Raw genomic sequence first — 24676 nt, 5'->3', positions numbered from 1 at the left:
GTAGTGTAAATAGTGAACCTCCCGTCGGTTTAGTTTAGGGTAAATTATCCTTTATTTATTATCCAGGCTCCACAAACGAAACAAGCAAACAGCGATCGCGATCGACGGTGGAAAACTAGATGTGCGAGAAAGATTTATGCAGGGATCCATAGTAAACGCAACGCAGATCAACACGGAACCAACAAATGTAGTTATATGTAGCTTAGCGAGAGCTAACTTAATACGCGGGGCTTCGGGTATAGGGTGTAAGGATAGGAAGATTTCTATTCGTTGCTGCCAATCAGCTACGACGAATCCTGAAGGGAAATTAATTGTTATTAACAGACGGCACATGGGCTGACGAGAATCGGTTTTAAAAGTGCTAACAAACCGCTTTTATGTCACACGAAGGAACGAACATTTGATTCTCGGAACATTTTAATGTAATAATAGAACCAAAATTCAATAAAAGTTAAATATTTTGAAGGGAGTAAGTGTTATCTCGCCGGGTTTCTCTAAAAATTTGTGAAAAACTAAAAAAAACGAATTAAAAATTTAAATTTGAAATATTTTGAAACATTTCAAACGGGTTTGTACATATTTCAAGTAAGACACATGACAGTAGCGCTACCTATATGTGACTCAATGCAACAAAGGAATGTCGACACTAGCGCTCTCTATATTTGAAATAAACAAGCACATGGAACAGGCGCCGGTTACCTCCTCGGATTCCTGCTACCCTGGTACAAATTTTGTAAAATTGAAGCGCACGGGATCCGATTTTGAACCTCGCGCGGATCTGATTTTTGCGATCCGGTATCCTCCGCCGGTTCCTGCGACCCTGTTACTTTTTGTTGAGTTTGTGTGCCGCAATCGACTCCGGGATTTTGCTTTCGATTCCTGATACCCTGTTATTTTGTGTGGAATTTGAACCATCCGGAATCGGATTAGTTCGGATCGGATTTTGGCGATCAGGAGCGCAGTGTCCTCCTGCGTTTCCTTCAACCCGCACTTCTGGTGGAATCGGATTTGTTGCATCCCTTCGGCGTTTTCCAACGGGGTTTTTCCCTCTCAATTTCGGATAAAAACGCTAGTTTCTCATTCATTCCGTCCGTACGAAAAATCAAACCACATCGTGTTAATGTTTCGATCACTATTTCGTCTTTATTTTTCAACATCTTTCCAGCCGAAAACGTCACCCGTTTTCCGCCGGTATTTCCAGATTTTCCTCTAACACGCACACCTAAGCAACCGCACATGCTATATTTTCCTGTTCGTTGTGCGCGGGACTTGATTGAATGTTTCAGGTATCAAAGCTTGTTGGAAGTGTGATTTGTGGATGCAGTTTTTCCTCCACCCTTCTCGCTTATGCGCTTTTGTGCAGTATACATTTTTTCTCTCGCATCGATACACATACACACATACATATATATATAGATATTTTCTCTTTTGTACAGTGAAACACATTTCAAATGCTTGCGTATACGGATCCCCGGGATCCTCCGCGCGACGCCGGACCCGACCTTCGTCGCATTGTCTTAAGCAAATTTGATCGTCTGCGATCTACATTTCCACATCCTTCACTCCTGACCATCCGGGAAAACACATTGCATCTTGTATGTTTCGGTTCTAACCTCTCATAGTGTTATCGTATATTTTGTTAAAGTTTTCCAGTTTCTCTACATACATATATATTTATCCGAGATGCCGAGGCGCGGTGTGATGGAAAACGTGGAAAACACTATGTACACAGTTCCCTCGCCGGTCCGGGGGGGGGGGGGTTTCGATTCGAGGACATATACCATTTACCCTAACGCTAAACAACCCCGTATTCCGTGGGCTTTCGGATTTCGCGGAAGCGGTTGGATACGGGTTTTGTATATTTTGTTTAAATGTTTCCACTTCGTTCGTTCTGGCTAATGTTACTAAGTAAGTTTTAAGTAGAAAAAGGCAAAATAAAAAAATACCATCTTCATTAGGCCCTCCCCCTTCCCCCTTTTTCCTAAAGGTGTGCGGGATTGCGTTAAATAAATAATTTACAGCACATTTATAACACATCTCTCTCTCTCTACCTCATTCTCGGCCGTTAGTAAGCGCAGCTAGTACTAGTAGTAGTAGCAATATTAAGTAGTATATCGGTGCAGTCGTAAAAGTCGTTCACATTTCTTTTTTCACTTTCGACTGGCTTCTGTTGCTCGGGGATTGTTTGAGTTAGGAATTAAAACAAACAAACGAAAAAAAAAAAACAGAAGTGAATTACTAAAATAAAATTAAAATAAAACACAGGACAAAAGGCCTGTGTCGTCCTTCTTTTTCTTTCCCCTTACTAACGCTACACAATTAAAAAGAACATTCTATCGGACAGCTATAATTAATCAGTGCTCATCAGTCAGTAAAAGCTGCTGCTAGATAACATCGGTTTTTTACTCCTCCTTCTGTTACATTCACCCTACACTTGATCTTGCGATCTTCCGATCTGCACTCGGTACCGAGTTTGCCGTTTGCTTGTTAAATGAAGCGTATATTTTTGTTTTTGCGTTTGCTCGTTTGTTTCTATGTTATTTTTTGATTGATTTGTTTGATCTATTTTGCTCTTTCTCTTCTCGTGAAGTTTTTCTTTTCCTTAACACTTCTGTGCCTCTTCCTTCCGCAACGAAGGTACTTGTCTTTTGTTTTTCGTTTTTGCTATTTTCAAACATCCGTTTTCACCTTTTATTTACATTTTCTATCTTTCACCGTTTCTGCTCTCCTTTCGGGTGTTAAAATAATAAACTAGTCTTACTTATTTAGGTAGAAATTAAGTACAACGGTTCTCCTACAAGCCTCCCCCCACATCCTATGGGATCTTGGCTTGCCCTATTCCCCCCTAGCTCAACCTCTTCTTACAGTACCCGTGATCGGGGATTCGATTGTAACAAGGCAAGGTGACACGGTTAAAGTAAAATAAAACAACGCCGGAAACGAATCCGCAACCCGATGGACGGAGCAGTGTTGGTGTGTGTGTGGGGTGCCCAATTCGAAGCTACACGCTGACCACGAGGTCATGCAACGCGGACAGCAGCAGCTCGAGGGCGGACATTCAGGAGACGAGCCGGTACCCGTTGACGCGCTCGTAGAACGCCTGCTTGCGGCAATGGTGCTCGCTGTCCTGCAGCGTTCGTCCCCTTCGTCGCTCCTCTTCGTCGTCGGCGAGATGGAAGGTGTCCTCGTCGTCGTCGTCGACCGGGGAAGGAAGCTGACGGTAGGATGCACCTTTACGCTCCGTCGTTGGTGGAGGTTTCCTTCGTTTGCGTAAGAGATACAGCTTGAAGAAACGCCGCCGGCGACGCTTGCAGGAGGAGGAGGATGGTGCTGGTGGTTGCGGGTGGGTAGGCTGCTCTATCACATTGTCCACTCGTTCGTCGTCGTCGTCGTCTCCACCGGGGTCCGGTGGCCACCAGCCGCGTCCCGTGCCGGTGACGACGTACGGTCATTCTCATACCTCAATACTGTTCAGGCTGCCCGAGGACATGTTCTCGGCCCGGCCGAGCCGTGCGGCCGCGTTCCGCTTCACGCCCGAGGCCGCCCTCATCGGCATCGGCGATCTGGCTACCACCGTCACCCCCGCCGGCTGCTGCTGTTGTTGTTGTTGAAGGAACTCGCTGCTTGGACCGCGGCCGATCCGAGGGCTGCCCGGTACGGAGCCCGATCCACGGCGCGTTCGCCGGATGGACGAGTTGCGCCCCGGCGGATGACCACCCATCGGCATCTCACCACCTCCCCCGCCGGTCTCGTGCATCATCGTCGGCGTTCCGCCACCGCTTCCACCGTTCGGGATCGTCCGGACCGAACGCTCCAACGTCCTCCGGTGGGGCATCGAGGCCAACATCATCTGCTCCTGCTGCTGTTGTTGCTGTTGCTGGATGGTTGCCGTTGGACCTCCGATCGTCGGAACGCCACAGCTGTTCATCGCCGCCGTCCCCGGATGATGCATCGGTGGAAGTCCTCCGGAGGGAAGATGAAGCTGTTGCTGCTGCTGTTGCTGCAGATGGTGCTGTTGTTGGTTGGGAATCGATTGGTGGTTGTTGTTATTAGTGCCGGTCACGTTCGTTGCCACGCCGCCATCGCCATCGCCCTCGCTACTACCATCGCTACCATCGGTGCCTTCCGGTGGGGCGGATTCCTCCGTCGCCTGCTGCTCGCCGGTGCTAGTCGGGGGTTGCTTTTTCTGCCTCCTCCAACCACCTTCCGGGCGGCCGGGGATCGCCGTCGCCGCCGGGTCACCCTCGACCAGCGTGTTCGGCAGGAAGCGCAGCTCCATCACGGTGCGATTCTAGAACAGTCACGCTGATTTCTAAGCTAGAATAAAACGCGTCTTTCGCAAATCGAGCTACACAGCAAACGGCTACGGGATAATGGGTTGGGGAGGAGGGTGGAGAAGAGAGTGGTGGTGGTTTACCAGGGAAAGTGGTCCAGGGCAGAGGTCTTAGAAGAAGGTGTGAAAATAGGGGAGGAAAACAGAGCGCAGCAAGCGACGCTTTCCAGAGAAACAATGCAATCCAAGATCGGTGAAAAAAGAGAGATCGAAGCATACCATGGAAAGAGCCAAAAACCGTGGGAATATTTTTGACAGTTAGTTCGAATTTGGTTTATCTTTGATGAGCGGCTCGTACTGTTTGTGTAAAACAGAAAATTGATTATATTTTACTAATTGAATAAATAATTGAGACGTTGGGTTTGAAGGTTGCACGTGAGAAAGGCCTTCACCCTTGATTGGGGCCATATCATGGCGACCAACAGGATCCATATCCCATGAATCACCGGGGAGCAGTATCCGCGAGGATATGTGTCTCAACTGAAACACTGTGATCCAGAGTTTCCGGTTACCTATTTCGCGAAAGAGATTCTAACGAAGATCGCTTACGTAATGCATGAATGTTTGCAAACACTTTTCGAACTAAATAAAATAGCTTTGCATCGACAACTCTTTCTACCGATCTTGATGCAATCCCAAAGGCGATGGGAATGGTTTGTAATTCGAAACGAACAACAAATAGTTTTTTTTTTTGGGGGAAGAGTAAGGAAATAGTGATGTACCAAATCGGGTTATTTTTCACTGATTTTGGGAAACAATTCCAGCATTTTTATCATAATGTTTTTAAATTAGAAATATGAATATAAACACGTAAACAATGTGTTGTTACTAAAAAAACAGTAACCACAATTGACTGTAACTTTTAACAGGTTTATTCTGTGATGAATTAAATATTTTGTCTCAGAACATGACAAGTTTTGTGATTTTGATGCGTATCGATTTGAAGTAATTAAAGTTGATTTGTAAGTAAGTAAGTGTACTACGAGATTATCATATGATTCGAGATTAAGAAAAACCCCAATGGCTTAAACATGGGTTGGGAACATGTTTCGTAATAAATTAACCTGAACCGATAGGTGTTTTTACCCCGAACGGTACATCACTATACGTGGGGAAAGAAGGACGGTCCTTTAAGACTGCCTTAAAGACTTAGGATCTGTGGTGGGACTAACGGTGTGTACAACAAGATCACACGGATTCGAAAGTTTAATTAAATTTTCCCCGCAAAAAAACAGAAACAGTTGTAAAGAGGAAGAGAAAAATAGAGGGAAAAAGGGTGTAAAGAATAGTTGTTTGTCACGGACAGTTTCCGGAAACGCACGAGAGAGTCAGAAAGAGAAAGGAGAAAGGGACAATTTGAAAAAGGATCCCCCACACGCATTCAATGATCGATCGAGATTGTATGTGAGTGTGCGTGTGTTTGTCAGATACACAGGGAAACAGTCAAAGGACAGAGAGAAAGAGAGAAAGAAAAAGGGGTAAATGAAAGTGGTAAATTTTCCGGTTAAAATGATCGAATGGAAAGATCCTTGGTTATAAGAGAGGGTAAAAAGATGGAGCTTGAAGAAACACAATGGAGGAGGGAAAATGGGGAGGGAGAGACCTGGAGCGGGTGGCGATAGTGGAAGCATCCTTTCCTACCCCCATACAAACAAAAAAAAACAACAAACTCCGACGACAGCGATGGTAGCGGCGAGTAGCTTTTCTTGAGCGACGACGATGGTGGTTTCGTGGCGATCGTACATCTATTTGTTGCTGAAATTTTGTCTGTTTGTTTTAGTTTTAGGAGAAAAGAAAAACGCAAAACAACGCACCACAAAGATCTACACGACTAGATCTACATTTTGTACAGCTTGCCGCTTCTAAGCAGTGCAACTAAATAATTAAATCGTTTACTATACATGTTTGAGTGCAAAAACGAAAAACAGTGGATCGAAAAATGGAACGTAAACTGTGGCATGCACGGTTGGTGGAAGGAGAATACATATCCCGGTGTTTGATTATTCTGCAGCTACAGGAAACAGGACTTTTCTTTAGCAATTTTGACCGGAAGGATGATAAATTTTAAAATTCACATGTATTTTAATTAAATGATAAGTAATTCAACATAAATATTTACAATGAAACGAATGCACGAAAATGAAATTCACTCAAAAGTGCTTAAAAATCCAAAAACATCAGAACTTGCAAGAAAAAAACAAACTCAAAACTGCATGTCAAAACAAAACAAAACAAGAAAAGAAAAACAGGACGGAGAAAAACAAAACAAACAAACAAAACTATGCAACGGTTTAAATTGAAACTCAAACGAAAACCATCAAAAACGGCCGGATGAAGTAGGCTTGGGTTGTTAACCGTAAGGTGATCCAAAGTCTACTTCGACCGTTGCCGTTGGTTTCTCAGCCGCAATCCGGCGTTTCCGTGGAGGGATTGTCGATGCTTGTCGAGAGATGGGTCGGGGAGGAAAGGATACTTCCACGACATCCTTAAAGTGCGAGATTTGGGGCATTGCTAGGCGTGCGGTGGAGAAACCGGTTAGTTTGTCGGTGTAGTAAGGTTAGTCGAAGAGGATATGCACATGCTACTTGTTTCCGCGAGCTAATGAGAGGGTGCTTTTTCTACTTCTAAAGGATGCTGGAAGTATGTGAGGTTGTGAGCAACTGTGTGTGTGCGGGACGGGATGCGAGGAAATAGGCAAACGGATCCTACAACTACGAACTACGGCGGACGTTAACGAAGCACACACAAACGCGTTACCTTGTCGCCGTCCTGTGCGAGCGGGTTGGGCGTGATGTTCATCCGACCGTTGATGCCGTTGGCGCGCGTCTTGTGGTGCACTCGGGGGCCTCCGTTGCTGACCGCGCCGGCGAACCCGTTCTGGTCGACCGGTATGTGTACCTTGGCGTCGGTTTCGTCTACAAAGCGAGAGAATGTATCGGTTAATTTGAAGGTTGACGTAACTTCCTTGCGAGACGCTACTTACCGGCAGCGTGGCCACGCTTCTTGCGCCGATTGAAGCAACAGCAGAGCAGCAGTACGACCAGCACGCTCACGATGATCACGCAACCGATCACGAGCAGGTAGTTCGCTGGCATCACCTGGCTACCGTCCGCACCCTCGGCGGCCGCGATCACCGTCGGGACGGTGGGTGGCGGGGTCGGTGGTTTAAGGGTGCGCCCGGTCAGGATCGCACTGAAGTCGGACGCGGCCGACGCGGTGAACGATTGCAGCTTGAACTCGTACGCCGTGCCCGGCTCGAGATGGTCCACCTTGAAGTGGCGCGCCGTGCTCGAGTCGACCGTGGCCTTCGAGTACTCGCCGGCGGTGGTGGCGGGCCGGTAGTACGCGTAGAACCCATCGATCGGATGCGGCAGATGCAGCGGGAACTGCCAGTGCAGGACGACGGCGTGCTGCGACATCGACTCGATGCGGGTCAGCGTCGGCGCCAGCAGGTGGTTCTTCGTGAGGCCAAGCTGTGAACCGCGCTGCAGGTGGAACTTGCCGGACGCGGCCCCCTCCTTGTTGTCGTTGTTCGAGTAGACCGCCACGATGCGGAAGCGGTACAGGTGGTCGGACTTCAGATTGTTCACCTCGTACGAGCGCGTGTACGGCGGGATGTCCTCGTTCTCCGTCATCCACTGGGTGCGCGCGATGTTCTTGGTCGGATCGCCCAGCATCCGGTACTGCACCTTGAAGAACTGGATCGGCAGACCGTCGCTCGACGGTACGGACCAGCGTACCATCACCGATTCGTCCGACAGGCGGGTAATGTTTGGCCGGGAGGGAGGGATCATGACCACTGCAGAAAGAAAGAATTAATACAGTATGAATATTAGTAATCTTTTCTTACTTTTAGAGCGGAAAACCTCCACTACATGGTGTCCAATCACTCTCATACAATTTCAAACGTCAATTATTATTTGAAAGCTACATTTCTAAGGCTCAGTTACAGCATATGTTTTGGAATATTACTGTAACATACGGCACGCACGACTTCCATCGCTTTTTTCTCCAAAACAGTCGTTGGGACTGCTACAGGACCGATAGGTTCCATCGGAAAGGAAGCGCTTCAAGGAACTAGTTTTATTTTTTATTAAAAAAGAACTGTCATTCGATAAGATTCAACTTTTATGTCCTGTCTAAGCACATTAGAACATTTAAAACAAGTGTATGAACTGTGCAGTGGAAGCTACAGTTCGATAAAAACGGTGTATGATACTATATTGGATACCGTGTATATAACAGTTCCATACGTTTAACAAAGGGAGAAACATGACTTTGCTTATAAGTTCAATTTCAAAAGGTCTAAAAGAATAAGACCATTGCTTATTACTACCTTTTCACCAAAACAATAATTCTCTGACAATGCAGAACTTTGTAAGTTGGTTACAAATTTCTACTTGATTCAATTCCATCATCTTAGCAACCTGTGATTCGTGTCTTAATTTTGTTGCATCAAAATTGTCCGTGTCAGTATGTCAAAAGCGAAAGGAAAATCGAAAGGCAAATCGAAAGGGAAAAAGAAACAACCCGTCGATCCAAATCTCCTGTACTGCGACGACAAACACTTCGACGAGGCATTGGCCATCGTTCGGATCGTGCACTGCCTCAAATGTCCCATCTATCGGACGATGGCGGAGCGGTTGTTCGAGCAGATCTGTCATGCCGCACCGGACAGGCGTTTCAAGCTGATACTGAACGAGTTCGACACGCTGGAGCAACCACCGGAGGGTAGTTTTGAAGTGTCACTCGCCCGAAACTGTCGCCTGCCGGCCTGCGAACTCTGGAGTGGGTTCCAAAGGGGGCCTCCGAGGAGGAACAAATTCCCACCGACCGATCCGGATGCCTCGGAGTGGCTTGCCATTGTCGCGAAGGTCCGGGCGGAAGTGGCTTCCCCGAGGGAGGAGAATAAGAACATGGCGGGATTCGTACGGCATGACGTGTGACAACTTACGATGTTTGTGCTTCTTGCCACCCTTCCGCTTGGCCGAATGGTCACCGCCAACCTTCGCCCCGGACGGGACGGAGCCGAGCGGGACCGTGCCGGTGCCGCCCGGGATCTGCTTCGGGATGACCTGCAGCAGGTTGCCCTCGCTCGCTTCGCCCACCTCGTTCCGCGCGAAACACTGCACGATGCCGGCGTGCCGCTTTTCCACCGACTGGATAATCATGCGCGTCCCGTTCGCGCGGATCAGCGAGTCCCACTTGGCGTAGTCGCCGTTCAGCATCCAGTAGATGTCGGGCCGCGGTGAACCGCGTGCCACACACTCCAACTCCAGACTGTCGCTCTCGTTCGTGAGCGTCGAACGGGGCGGTGCGATGATGCGCGGCGGTTCCTGCACCGTCAGCCAAACCGAGTGCATCAGCGGGGGTTCGATGCCGTTCTGCAGCCGGCACAGGTACTGGCCCTCATCCTCCGGGTGGACGTTCGAGATCTGCAGCCCGTAGTCCTGAATGCGGGCCCGGCTGTTCAGCGGGATTCCGTTGGCACGCGTCCAGCTCGGGATGGGCACGGGGTTCGCCACGCCGGGACACTCGAGCAGCGCCGTATCGCCCGGCTGCACGGAGACGTTCTGTGGCTGGGTGAAGGCACGCGGTGCCGACCGGGCCACGTAGTCCACGTCGATCGTGGTCTTCTGCGGCAAGATCACTTCGCTGCCGGTGATCGAGTTGACCGCCGAGCACCAGTACGTGCCGGAGTCGCGTTGCGTCAGCGTGGGGAGGATGAGCCGCCGGCCGGTTTGGATTTGCGTCACGTTCGGGTAGATCGTAATACCGTCCCTGGAGGAGGAGGAGAAAACGGACAGTGAGTATTCGCTATTCAATTGGCAGCGAAAACGAAAGACTTACTTGTAGTAGCTCCAGATTGGCGGCGGATTCGAGACGATGTCACCGCAATCGATGATAATACTGTTGCCAGGGAACACCTTGAAGTGCTGCTGCTGCGGCATCGGTGGCAGGACGCGCCGCATCATCGTCGGCACCCGATCGTGCCGTCCGCCACCCGTCGCTGGAGGTTGATCCGCCTCGAGCCCGATGGTGGCAAGCGTTAACCGGGCCGGTATCGAGGCGATCGCGGACGCACCGAACCACGCCACACACTGGTACTCCCCGATGGTGGCGCCACTGACGGACACTCGCAGCTTGTACCGGCTGTCGACCGTGCTGACGTTGTATCCCGCTTGCTGAAATGATACGGTATGTAAGTAGAAAGGTCCTAAACTCTTGTTTCCGATGCTCGTCACTTACGTTCTTCCCGATATAGACGTAGTCCTTGCGCACACCCGGAGTGCCTTGGGCCCGAAACCGCCAGTCGAGCCGCTCGGGGACGAGATTGAGCTCGCACTCGAACAGGACCTCATCGTCGGCCGGCGCGATCGTGGACTCGGGCGACCGAATCATGTACACGCCGAGACCGCTTCCACTACCTCCACTAGATCTCGAAGAGGAACCACCGCCATGTTGATGGCCGGAGGAACCTGACGCTCCAGAAACCTGCGTATGCTGCACCGACTGCTGATGGTGATGCTGGTGATGGTTGTGGTGATGTGTATGGTGCGTTGCCCCGTTAGAGGACTGTGGAAACGGTGAGGCCACCGTCGGTGGGAACAGCTGACTGCTTAACGCTAGGCAGAGCACCAGGGACGCTGCTATCCGCTGGAATCGATGGCAACCCCGCGGCCGACACCGGCCCACACTGTGATGCGAAGGTGTACTTCTATTCCCTGCCCTTTGCCGTGGTGGCGTCCCGCACTGTCTTTCCTCCATCGCTGTGCTGTCCGAGGGATCACGAATTGAGGCGGTATCACCGAGCCGGTCACTTGCTGTGCACATTCTTCGTTTGGCGCTTGGTCGCTTTAGCGCATATCAACCTGAAACGGAGGACAGATGCAAGGTTTCATTAGCCTGCGGTCACTTGTAGTTTTTTTGTTTGAGGAACTTGTAGAGAAAACCGAAACGCCCTCATCGTTATCCCTTTGGGGAAGCAACCTAACCACATTGCGCTTGGACCGAGCCTGGGGGCCGAAACGTGTAACATCAAACCACACTTCCGCAACTTGGCCGGGCTCACTGGAGGTCCCCGACCCCTTTTCCCCGGGCCCCGGGAGTTTGGCGATTTCTCCCAAGCGATCGAATATCAGCTAGGGTCTCCAGTTCTTGGACCCGTTGTGGTCACCGATGGGCCGCAACGGGGACTTTCCCTTCCGGTTCGGTTGGGCAGCAGCAAGTAGACACAATTTGCCAGCGCAAGAAAAGAAATCGAGACCCGGGGAGAGATCGGCGGCGTCGGTTCGTATCATGCATGAGAGATATATGATTAATAAATTGGACTTGCTACGGATTCCCGCACCGTCGTCTCCGCACGAGGGAGGTGCGGGACCGGGTGCGCTACTGTGCAAGGTTCAATCAAATGCATTTTACGCAATCCCGTCAATCGAGTGGAAGAGAAACCAGTCAGGAAGCGCTTTCCGGCCATTGAATATTGAATAAACTGGAGCTGATTGTCTAGAGAGCCATTTAACGAATTGAAGAGTCAATCAACAGTGAGGGATTGGAAAATGGAATCTCATGCTGCTGATGGGTTACTTTATTTGTAGCATAGTCTTGTCAAGAAACAGTTAGAAATTTTAGAGTCCATTTAAAGATTAGAGCAAAACTCAACGAAAGTAACTTAACGAAAGCCCAAACTTTGAAATTGTAGAAATATCAACAAATAAATTATGGCGTTCTTTAAATACTTCCCATGTGAATTATAAAGTTCAAGATCTAGGGATCAAACAAAGAATCGTTTTCGAAGCTCATCGCAATAACCTCAAGAACCGCATACTTCCCCGAGTCAATTCCCCGATTAAAGCAACGACCACTTTGGAGTCGGCTAACGTGAATCGGACAAACTTCTTCCACATGATCCCTTCGGGTTTTTGGAGTGCGGTGCGCTTTCACAGGGTCGAGATAAAACCCATCGAACCGTTTAAATCCCTCCTCCCATCAGGCGCCAGCTGTTGCCCCGGTTGGAAGGAATGCAATCTTCTTGAGGATGCGAGCATTACGATGCAGTTTACAAACGGTACACAAACACACACGAAGCCGGCTTCGGAAACGGTCCCGATGTGATCTTGCCGAAACCGGTGTGGAATCAAACTTCTTCGCTCCGAGCGAGCGAGCGAAGCGTCCAGCGCGAGTCGTCCGCGTCCCTGACGGAGGGATTTCATCTTGACGTGCTCGGGCCGTGATTGATGATAGATTAATCACATCGTCACGGGATTCTCGGCTCCCCGGGAGGAGGGTAGAATCGAAGCAAAAAGTAAAAACCGGAGGAAGCGAAGAACAAAAACCATCCCAAGACAGAAGGTTAACTTCTCCTTATAGGCAGAAGGCCCTGCGTATGGATGGGGTTTTTGGAGTTGAGCGTCCGGCGTTCTGTCAGAAGCAAACGCGTTGATGAGCTGTGAGGTTTTACGAGAACGTCGTGCGTCGAAACCGCTTGGGGGTCCGGGGTTTGGGGTCGGTGCCGGTGCGTTTCACCGGCAGCAGGGTGCAGGGAGTCACAGCTCTTCAGCGTCGGCGTCGGACATGTGGCAACGCGCAATCAATCTTTCCCGAATCTTCTGGAGGCTTCTTTATTTGTTTTCGATCGGCCATCGGGGGGGATGCGAGAATGGAGAGGAATATAGAATTAAATCAAAGAATTATCCCACAACAGGAGGACTCCTCGGGTTAGGAATGTGTTCACCAGAGGAATTCGAACTGCATCCCTGCTGATCGTACAATGTGCTCACATTTGCAGTTGCTTGAAACGATTTATTAGAGTTGATCAATATCACCAGATTGAGCAACTGAGAATGCCGTAGTTCGGTTTTTGTTACCTATTCTGTTTAGCATTTCTAGAAAATTGGATTCTTAGACCACATAGCTATTGTGCTAGTCACCTCTTATCCCTAGGATTTAGGCTTTCTGTAAATGTTGGTCAAAATTTCGATAACTGCAAGATTTTAACGTGAAGCTTTCGCGATGAAGAAAAAACTTTTCTCATTTCCATTTCAAACAAAATTGCCAAACAACCATGTCATCACTTCTGTTTTACATTTCTCCTACGAACTGGAGCAACTTACTGAAGATACTCGTATACTGACTAATTAGAAATTAGTTGTACTTGTCTTGTTCCTATTTCCTTTTCCTTTTTTTTTAACCGTTCCGTTTTATTTTCGATTCGATCATTTGATCAATCACTTAAGTTTTCTATGTTCTTTACAAGTATATTTGAAACATTATAACAAACTAAACCTCTTTTTAGTTCGTCCTTTGTCATCTGACTATGTTGGAAATATTTGTCTATTTAAAATAGAACATAAACGAACTGACCCGAAAAGTTGAGCACAATCTGTTCAAATTCCAGAGCACTATGCGTTTTCGTTCGCCGGATCGCTTTAAACTGTTCCTTGAACCGCCCTGGAACCGCTTGGCGTTCGGAATGGAAAACCAGAATTAGGCAACAAATAAAAAATAAACAAATTTTACTATCTTCCCTCACCGATCCCGATTACGAGTGGACACGTTCCCGGAACGGAGCGTAGGAAAAACAAACGTACGATCGCTCACGCGCTTCGCCCGAGGTTTGGCTTGTTTGCTCTTGAAGGTCCTAAATATTGAGTTGCCAGGACACTGGTGCTCGTCGCTCACGACGTTTGTCTACGGACGAGCCCCTAATCGGACCCAATTTATTTCCTCGCCTCCGTCGCCCGTCCATATGCTCGAAGCTCAAAGGCAGTAAATTAGACGCTCGATCAAGTTCTTCCTTCCGGTTCTGTTGGGAGAAGTCTCTGATAAATCGACGACGACGACGACGACGACGGGGCGTGAGAAAGTAAGCATAACAGCCCCTCCTCCTCTGCTCATCGATCGCGCTCATCTATAATTCGGTACACCCGCTCCCCTTCCTCATGCGTACCGCGTCTTCCGACCAGACGTAAAAGTAAACAAACAGTCAATAACATTCACTATCTGTGGTTTGCTTATGTTTATCGCTCTTCTCCCGGGGGCAATATGGTGTTCGTAGGTGCGTGTGTGAGTATGTGCGTGCATGGTTAGATGAGGCTCACCCCGGGGCGTGAGTTTAAACTGCCGTAATAACGCTTCACCGCTTTTCCACCCCATCCGACCCCGGGGGGAGGATTCATTTTCGTACGTGGCGAACGACTTTAATTGATTGTGATCGATGAGTGATTTGTGTAAACGACCGGACCTGGGGCCGGGGAAGAAATCGGCCAGGGGTTACGGGAGTTACGGAAATGGAAATCCTCCGCTCCCACTCCCCGAGCCGATGATAATTACTCTCCGAGATTGCGCATTTCGGACGCGCGTTAGATACGCAGCCGAGCGTCAGTGAGTGATTGTGTTTTGATTGATCGAACGACTTCATCGATCGCCACGCGGTCGTAATGGCAATGTTAGCTTTATTGGATATTCATTTCCCCCCTCGGGCCCGAGGTGGTGGAAAAGTAAAACAGGTGTCCCGTGCATCGTCGGAGCAAACGAAGAAAATAAGGGATGATTGAACGATTAATTAAAATATTTGAGATAAGCAATCGGAAAAACCTCACAGGACTCATTCGATCCTCCTTAGACGGGGTAAATTAATTTCAAACAAGATAAATAACAACCTTTCATCCCTCACACCGAATAAGGTTTCCAGTTGCGATCCATAACACGCAAGCCGAGCTATTTGTCAGCTGCCATCGTAAAGAAGTTCGGTTTTTATCGAATTCACCGCAGCTCGTCAAATTTATTGGATTATGTTAACGAAACGATAGTATTCTTATTCTTTTGTTTTTTTTGGTTTTCGTTTTCTGTGTTTCGGGTTTTTTTACGAATAACAAATCGATTGTAAAATTCGACGTGAGCACGTATTACACCGAACGCAAGCCGGGTGTCCAAGACGGAGAGAAAAATCTCCTTTCCGATGGTGTGTTCGTTTTATTTGTCCCAATTCGTCCCTGTGTTCGCCCATAGACACGCACCCGGGGAAGAATAAACATCTTCGGGGCCAGGGCGAAAGAAAATAAAATTTATTTCAGTAAAAAAACACCCGCGCGCGGAACATAATTTTACGACAATGTTTTGAAAACCATAAACCACACTCTCGTCAATGATGTGGCGCGGTGGGGGCGGTTGATGGTAGTGGTGGTAATGATGGTGGTGCGTTCCCATCCAACCACTTCGGTCTATTTCTTGGCCATCGAGATGTTCTTCGAGAAGAGAACTCGACCAGGCTTTGGGGCTTCGCTAAGATCCCTCTCTGGCTGACCGTTGAAGGAGGTGCACGACATTCGTACACCCCGGCCTAAGATCGTGCTGCTCAACTCAGTAGCACACATACACACACGCACACACACACATGTACGGTTCTGTTTTTTATGAAATAGGGCTCGAATTATTTTAATTTTAGATTAACGACCGACAAAAAGCGAGCGCACGCGGGGACGGATGTGGTTTGTGGTCCCGGGGGAAATTCGAGGTTTGATTCCAGTGCTCCAGCTACCCTGTACCCATCCCTGTGGCGTGGAGGCATAAAACATTCATAATTTAATAGTCAAATGAAAAACTGAACCCTAAACACTTCCGAGAAGGGGACTGTCCACGATGTCTTCCAAGCTGAACCGATGATGAACCAGTGGAATGTGATGAAATGATCGCATTCGCCCCTTTTCGATCACGGAACATGAGACGGTCAGGTTTGGGGGTTTGACGGACGTGGTGCAGCCCAGCATTTCCAGCACCGGAACTACACACACACACAAACACTTAGTCTTGCGGAAAGAATATGTTAACGAGCAGGTGCGCGTGTGACAGAACAATCGGGACAGACCGTAAATTATGTTTCGGAAGGAGTCATTAAAACCACGGGTCCGCCGGACGACCGTGAGGTGGCTGGTGCGTAAAACTCGGGTCCGGGCAGGTGGCAAACCGATGCGGGAGAAATACGATGCGTTCCGAACATTTTTGGAAAATCGTTTTTAACGGCCGTTTTGTAACATGAGGAAAATCTTTCCAAAATATATCGCCGCACGCGCAAAGGTTAATACGGTGCCTCGGCTATAACGATGGAAATCAATCAAAATGGACCCCACAGTTTTCCCACACCACTTTTCCACCCACCACACCTTCTCGAGAGATTCGATGAGCGATTGCCAATTTCCTAAATATAAAAGAGAAGGAACTCCGGGATGCCCTCATACGCCAGAGGACGGGCGGGATTGCCAAATCGGGGAGGGGGAAGCTGCCAAGGCGCGAACGGTTAATCAATCTTAATGATGTACGAATGGTCCCCGGCTTTGGCCACCCCCAAGTCCGAAGGGTGGGAGTGGGGGGAGGGGACCGTATCGAAAGTTTAATTACTGCGCATTTTAACCTCTTTTAAATTTATCATCCAACGCGCGCACGCAAAGGAGTGGGTGTGTGTGTGGCTAGTGATCAAGAACCTCGAGTTTCCCTCATTTTCCTTCGCCGCCCTTCGCCCTCAATGTGATCCCTTTCCGGGTGACGAAGGTGGAGTAACGACGCATCGCGAAGGAGCGCACCATAAATGGAAGCTTTCGACGAGTGTCGGAGTACTTGGGGACCGGTATCGATGGACCGTTGGGGGAAGAACCGAATCGGTGACCACAAGATCGATCCCCGGGTTCAGAACGAGGTTCATCGGAGCGGTAGGAGGAGGGTGCGCTTAAGTATCGCGGCGCGAATTGCGACAATTGAGCGAGCGAAGGTCCATTCCGAGGAGGTTTCCATTCGGAAAAAGCCGCCTCAAAACGAAGTACTCGTACCGGGAGGAGGAGGGCATGAAGAAAGGGAGTCAAAAGATCACATTCGATACGAATCATTAGGCCAAAAAAAAAAAACGAGGTAACATGAAGTAAAACTACCCGCCCCGGGAAAGAAGAGCAGAAGAGCGAACACAATGATTCATCTTTCCCGATCTGCCCCCGGAACGTTGGCCCTTTTCGGAACGACCGTGGGACGAGAGGGGACTGGCCAGCCTTTTGACGTCCAGTTTTCGGTGGTGGGAAGGGGCTTTCGGGGGCATCCCACTCGACACCTCCCGGGGGTCAACCTTCAGAGTACGATGATGAGAAATGGTCACCTAACGGTGCATATTTTTATGAACTCGGCATAGCTCTCCTGAGATTTGCCAGCCTCACAATACTACCCCCACAGACACATACACACATAGACCGGGTTCCTTTGCTTTTTTTGCACCCGAGAGGGTACAAGTATGACGCAAACCCTAATTAAACGCTAAATAGGTTACATCGGCCAGGTGAACGTTGGGTGGAAACTCTGTTCCGTTCGCTGCGACTAAGACCGATCTCGATTTCCATCCAGTTTAGCTTACATTAATTTTTGTTATGTTTTGTTTTCATACACCGTCCCTTTGTCGTTCCGCTCCGCATGGAAGGAAAACGATGGCAAATGTTGGCCGCGGCTCACTTCATTTTACGCCCCATGAATGTTCCGTAAATGGTGGCGATAATTATGCTCGACAAATGGGCAGCAAAAAACTAGGGATCTGGTTTGCGCGAGTGTGTCTGTGTGTGAGATGCGTGCAGAAAATATAAACGTATTTTTTTGCAATAGTACACATTATAATTGTACTGTTTAGTAACCGATACGAAACCCCAAATTCATCGAATTTGTACGTTAACAAATTGGGTCCTAATAGAATAAATTGAGTAATTAATTTAATTTAACATTAATTTTTAATTTTAATAATTAATTTAACACTCCTAAATGACCATACTGTGAAGTTCGTGATCGTGATCATGATAATTTAGGGGTTGCAAGAGAAAATAAAATACACTTGCGCGATTCTGATTCAAATTAAGATTGAAAGGTGTCCTACGAGCTAGGTAAATATTTATGTAAAAATTTTACGGGGGACGAATATGTGTCTACAAAATGAGCTCAATTCCATATCGGCATTATTAATTAAACATTTTCTGTCCAAAACATTATGTAATCTATTATAAATAGAATTGAGTAATGTAGCAATGAAAGAAGAAGAAAGCACGAAGATTTATGAAATGTGGATGTAAGTTTCATTTAGATCCATAAATTTTTCGAACGATTCAACAATGTTCTAAGATACGATACGAATTGAAGATACTTCAAAGATTCATAATCATGAGTGAAAATATCATATGAAAAGATCATAATCAAAAGATTCATAAGGTACAACTCCGATTAGAAAGCATACATGCATACACCAAATCATGTAAGAACAGTTCAAAAAACCAATGAACAAAACGAACGAAATGGTCTACCAAATCAATTTATTTTGCATAAACTTTACAGAACGTTAGGCGAATTCTTTACGTTTGACCAACTAAGAAGAAATTATTGTTATCGAAGAGAGAATGTTTTATAACAATCAACTATTTTTATTAACGTTTGCTTCGGCTGGTGGTTGCCCCGCTGATGCTCATATTAATCATGGCAAACAACCGCCACTGATCTAATCAGATTGAAATGGAATCCGAACCCAGATCTGATTCAACCAACCCCCGAGCTGCTTGGTAGTTAGATTCCAGATGGTTATTCTTGCCGTCTGTTTTTTAATGGCACCAAAGCAGTCAAAGAATTCAATCCGAAAAACCGGCTGCAAATCGACTCCGTGCGGGAAGCAAAGCCCCGTTTGGGAGTTGTTCATTTTTACAGACTTCCCAAACCAGATCGAAGTTCATCGCGCCGTCGTTCGGCAGGCGGGCAAAGCCCTCCTTGGGCGCATTGTTGCTGCCAGCGCGCCGTTGGAATTCCAAAGTAAGCTCGAGAAGCTCGGACGGACTTACTCACGGCTCGGCGCGTGTGTCCTGCCTTCGACGACACCAATATGGTGCAAGGAAGCAAAGGGTGGAGGAGTGACTCCCCCCCCCACCAGGACACCAAGGGAGGGAAACAATCATAAAAACATAAACCCCCGCCAAAGCTACCATCATTAGCAGCAATTCATTGGCATTCTCACGGAATGTTAATTGATTTTGGCTTTTTTCCCCGTTTGCGCCATTCTGCAGGTTTCACGAGCAGATTATTGCTTTCGCTTGCGTTAATTCGTCGAACGCTGAGCTGAGACTGGCGGACCTGCGGACAGGCAAGATGAATGCTTAATGCCTCCGCCTGTTTCACCTATCAGCCCCCTTCTTCTAGCAGCGAGTAGAAGAGTTCTAGAATCTTTTAGGACGCCTAGTGTAGGCCCTTTCCATTTTTTTACTCACCTTATCCAAAACGAGCACACCCAACAACGAGGGCTGCTGGTACTCGTTTGATCGTATCGTTTTTGGGGGGAGGGCGGAGAACCAAACCGAAAAACCCCCTCGAACAGCAAACGATCACTTGATCATTCTGATACTGATGGAGATCCTCTCCTCTTGTGCGCCAGTGTGGTTAATAATATTCAACCTTAGCAAAAAAATTAAAAAAAAAAACCAGTCACCCCTGCCCCCCTCAAATACCGCATCCTGTGGTGAAAAATGATTGACCGAAAATGATAATAAATTGGACGGATCATCATCATCATCATCATCATCATAATCATCATCGATCGCGGAACGCAGAAACATGAACCGTTTGCGAATGAAGAGAAGGATGTGTGCGCGCGCAGGGGAGAAGGTTGATTAGCGAATTAGAATCGGTCAACTGTAATAAAATGGAGTAAAAGATTGAAAACGAAACATGAAACCGCCGCCGGGGTAAGAACAAACACAGACACACGCTGCGTTACGTTGGATTGCGGAGGGTAGGACCCTCGAACCAATGCTTCCACTGCCCACTACCCCGAAAGGTTTGACGCTATAACGATAGCACCAACGAAATCGATGAGAAACAAGACAAAAATACAACAAAAAAACATGATAACTTTATGCAGCCTCATGGCGTACACAGCGTGCCATCGAGCTCCATCGAACATCGTCTTCTCTCCTGTTTGTGCCTGCCGATTGCCATCTTACCAAACCTCGCGAGAAGGGTGATGTGGTTTTGGTTATTTTATTTTTTTCAAACATTTTGGTGATGTTATCTTCGCCTAATCGAGTCCATGAGTCAGACGACAAAGATCAAGGGGTTTATTTTACTTTTTCCTTTTGGCAACCAATCGAGCGACCTCCGTGAGAAGTTGGCCAAAATTTGTCGTCCACGGAAGGAGGCTGGCGATGGTGGTGGTGGTGGTGGTGGTGGGTTGGTGTGTGACTAATCGTGTTTCAGGTGGCCTTTTTTCCACTCGACGGCATCGATAATGGCCACAATCAGCCGAACGGAGGGAGGGAATCCGAACGGAACGAAACCGATCTTCGTCGACGCGGGAGAAGAGCAGCGACAGTGGACAACGGCGGACCAAAAAACAAAACAAGGGCAGGGAAACTCTATAAAAACAACCACTAACAACTCCCATTAGTCATTGGTGGAGGGTGAAACAAAAGAGACGAGGGGGTGGGGAAAAATAGGAAACGAAAACCGAAACCCGCAGCTTAACACGCAGCGAGAAGAAGGTGACCGAATGAGGCGGAAAAACAGATGACAGCCACAACCCGCAAACATCCCACCGGCCAAAGAGAGGGCCGATCGCGTTAGATGGCCAACGCGGCGGCCAGAAGGAAGGATGATAATATGCGTGTGTGTGCGAGTATATCAGGGTCTATCGGGCCAAACATTGTGTCCCTCCATCGGCGGAACGTTGCGGCGGGACGGGGCGGTTTGTTGCGGGGAATAATAAATTGATAAAATTTAAATTACAATATTTATTTATGCAAATCGATTGGGCACAGTTCGGATGGGTTTTTTCCTTCCATTCCTTCGCCTCTGGGCCACCCCTTGGCCTTAAGTTTTTGTCAGCCGAAACAAGAATCCAACACGAACCCGCGGGGGGAATGGAACCCCTGTGCAACCTGTTGCTCGGAATGCTGCCTACCGCTGGCGTGCGCGCGCGATGGAGATGAATTTTTGATGACGATAGCTCGACGGGGGATATGGGGAAGGCGCGTGACGGGGGAAAGGGGCGCCTTGGGAGTGAGGCACACACTTGACTTGTGTCACGCTGGTCGGAAAGCCGCGAGGAACCAACACGCTCGCACACAAGGACACGAGAGGTCGCAAATATGTTCTGGTCATCCACCATGTCAGGGGGTTGCACCATACCATTCCACCACCCCTTCCTCCCTTCCCTTAGAAAAGGTGGCGTTCTATTTGTTCCGAATTTCCATGCCAAGCGTTTTATTTCTCTTCGCCTACCAATGGGATTGTTTTTTATTTTACTTTTATTTTTCATTTGTCTTGAGAGGCAAACCATTCTTGGCGCAAACCCGCGAGCAAACGACGCGACCCCCAGCAGGCTGGTCCCAAAAGCGCGTGGCCAACACGAGAGCAAATACGTGAGGCTGTGGAGTTTGGTGGGGAGGGCGAGAAGGGTGGGGTGGCAATAAATGACAGAGAATAATAAAGGAGCGAAGAAATCAAATTAACAAAGTCCCGCGGGAGAATGGGCGTAAGTCGCGGGGGGTGGGGGGTGGCGGAAGGATAAATGATTGAGAATGTTTAAAAACTCCCTCCTTTCTTCTCGAACGGACGCCGAGGGTAAGTGGACCCCGGGGCGCGGATGGGGCTAAGGTGAAGATGGATGTATGTTTCCAGAGCCGTGAGCCTCGCCGAAGCCATCGGGCCATCACCATCCCGCTTTCTTGGTGGGGAAGTTTAAAATTGAAACAAAGCCAGGAGCGAAAGGAGTTAAACTCGTCGAAAGGAAACGAAAGGATATGGAGGGATAGAAAGGGGCGACAGTGGAAGAGCGTGAAAGCTCCACGGCATCGACAAGTCTCTCTATTAGGCGAATGGGAACCACCCCACCTTCCCCGCCCCCTCATTCGGGTGGTGAAGGAAAACGCTATCTGCTGCCGTCTCGCCCCAAGATCCACTCACCCTCGACAACGACGACGACGACGACGAAGTTTGCCAAGCGCCGGCGGCAGAGTGCAGAGCAAACAGAGGGAAACGATAAAATAATTGACCACTGCGGAACCGCCGAACCGCCTCCCCACCCCACCCTTCTTTCCCGCGTGAGTGGACGGGGTTTTACCGAATGACAAATGGCGAGAAAAATGCGCGAAACTCAAACATTCCGATCCGATAAATCAGATCCGCACACCGCCACTCCGGCGAGGGAGAGGGGCAGGGTGGGTTTGGTTGGTGAAAGTCACTCCCCGTCCTCATAATCTCCCTCTCGTTCTGGATGCGCCGGGAAAAGAAGTGCAGGTTGGTTGGTTTTTTTTATTTTATTTTCAATTTGTTTTCACCTTGCCACCAGAGATTGGTGGCTCCTTCGGGAAGGGAAATCAGGTCGATGCTCGAGAAAAGGGCATCCAGTCGACCGCGGGGTGGGGGTAGCAGCAGGTAAAAGTTACGCGATAACAGCTCAAGGATTTATGACGGCAGACGGGAACAAAAAAAAAGAACGGGGGGAAAAAGCGCGGAAGTAAAATAATCACGAGTGTTTGGAATGCCGGCCTGCCCGGGCGACGAATAGTTTCTCATCACCGCCGAGAGCACGTGAAATGGGAATTTTTACGTCAAATAAGCATTCCGGGAAGGGGAAAGAGGGTGTTTTCAATGTGACACTATTTGAAAAATGAAAAAAAAATGTCAAGAATCTAAAAAAATAATTACTTCAACGAAGTAAGCCGTGGGAAAAAATAACCAAAAATAAACGCACCGGCTTGTGGTGGGCTGTTCAAAAACGGTCTAAGCCGAACGTAACGAAGTAAAAATAAACAAAAGTTATTAAAAAAAACGACAATGAAGGGTAAAAAAAATAGTTAAAATGAAAATTAAAACGAAAATAAACAGAATTGACCTATTTTTCTGAAGGAACAGTAAAAAACGTTGGGTTACTTGAGCTTGGTTTGGAGTGTCCAAAAAAAGTCGAAGTGTTGTACTAGCTGGAGGCGCAATGCGACACTGTGTACCAGTTCACCTTCAGTTGGTGTTTACTCTGGTTTTTTTTTGTGATGCTTCCCTCTTCAATTTTTTCTTCACTCACTCTCCTCGTACCCTTTATTTGTTCGACAAAATTCATCCCTTCGGCGTTGGGAGATATCAACGAAAAACGCATAACCAACTACACTCAATCTTGCTTCTCCATTCGCTGTTGCGCTCGGCAATGTTTTGAGAAGGATTTAGCCACTTTTCCACCAGTTTACACCTCATGTTTTGTTTGGTTTCTGGGATTCACTAAAGCGCATAAGGGTTTTACCTGGTGTGGAATTCTTTCTTTCCCAAACCAGATCACGGGATCAGGAATGGGACCAAGCGAAACTCTGCAGAAAGGTACGTCCATTCCTCATCGAACCGCGAACCACACGAGAGCTTGCAGAGGATCTGGTGAGGTTGTACGATATTTTTTTGTATCTGCATTCCTGATTTAGAGTACGAGGGAAATAAAAAAGGAAACAAAAATCCTTTTGCCCGCCCTCTGCCCGGGCCAGATAATGGAATTCCGCGAGAATGTGGTCCAGGTCCGATGGCATGGTGGTTGCATGGGCTGCAGACATTCCGAACTGCTGGCCACGGTCCAGTGGAATGACCCGCATCGCAATGGACTTTGAACGCAGCGCGTCTAATCCAGTGGCAAAAGTTCGCCACTCGGTTGATTCATGGATTTGGAATGTTCGCGACTCACCCCATATCCCCCGGACAACTCGCGACAACTCCCGCTGCAAGCTGCAACCAACGCCAGTATACACATATGAACACACACACACACAAAGCAAAGCCTTCCCGAGGCTCGAGTGCGAACGATTACGATAAGTTAAACCGGAGCTGCTCCAGCGTCGTCTGCGCCAGATTTATGCCTTCTCATGCTTCCCGGATGGATGGCGGCTGGATGGGGCCTGCAGACGCCTGCCAATGGGGTCAGTTACAGTTACCCTCTCGCGCTCCCTTCGCGGGTATAAACCCCCTCCAAACCGGGGGCCCACTTGTCAAAACGAGGTGAAGGGCTTTGGCCCCGAGCTGAAACGACGGCGTGACGACGAAAGCGGGCGTTGGCGCGCCAGGGTTACATCCCTTCATCCTTTCCCCACGCGCCGTCGGGTCCGTCCGGAGATTAAATTTCCCTACCATCGGATGCACTGCTGCACCGGCGTCGGTGCATCCGGCAAAAGGATTCTTCAGACCGAGTGCAACACCAAAGCGGTACATGATATCCGGGTGAACTTACAACAAGGTACGGTATCGGGCAGAAAAAATCTACCAAAGTCGCAAGGGGACACTCTCTCTCTCTCTCTCTGGTTCTTCGCCAAATTTCCC

The 24676-nt window shown here is 48.4% G+C and overlaps 1 protein-coding gene across 1 annotated transcript in view; it reads right to left on the bottom strand.

The window, feature by feature from the left end:
- Positions 1-1140: 1140 nt before the first annotated feature.
- The window catches only part of LOC131272032 (interference hedgehog-like), a 28721-nt gene continuing 5185 nt past the window's right edge, over positions 1141-24676 (bottom strand). Inside the window, exons 2-7 of the mRNA XM_058273642.1 lie at positions 10583-11205; positions 10184-10518; positions 9288-10114; positions 7317-8132; positions 7091-7248; positions 1141-4291 (exon numbers count right to left, since the gene is read on the bottom strand). Coding sequence (XP_058129625.1) covers positions 3455-4291; positions 7091-7248; positions 7317-8132; positions 9288-10114; positions 10184-10518; positions 10583-11167 — 3558 coding nt within the window. The 5' untranslated portion in view covers positions 11168-11205 and the 3' untranslated portion in view covers positions 1141-3454. The remainder of the gene's footprint in view (positions 4292-7090; positions 7249-7316; positions 8133-9287; positions 10115-10183; positions 10519-10582; positions 11206-24676) is intronic.

Source organism: Anopheles coustani, chromosome 3 (genome assembly GCF_943734705.1).
Source record: "Anopheles coustani chromosome 3, idAnoCousDA_361_x.2, whole genome shotgun sequence".
Taxonomy (NCBI): Eukaryota; Metazoa; Arthropoda; class Insecta; order Diptera; family Culicidae; genus Anopheles; species Anopheles coustani.
This window is presented reverse-complemented; position numbering and strand designations above follow the sequence as displayed.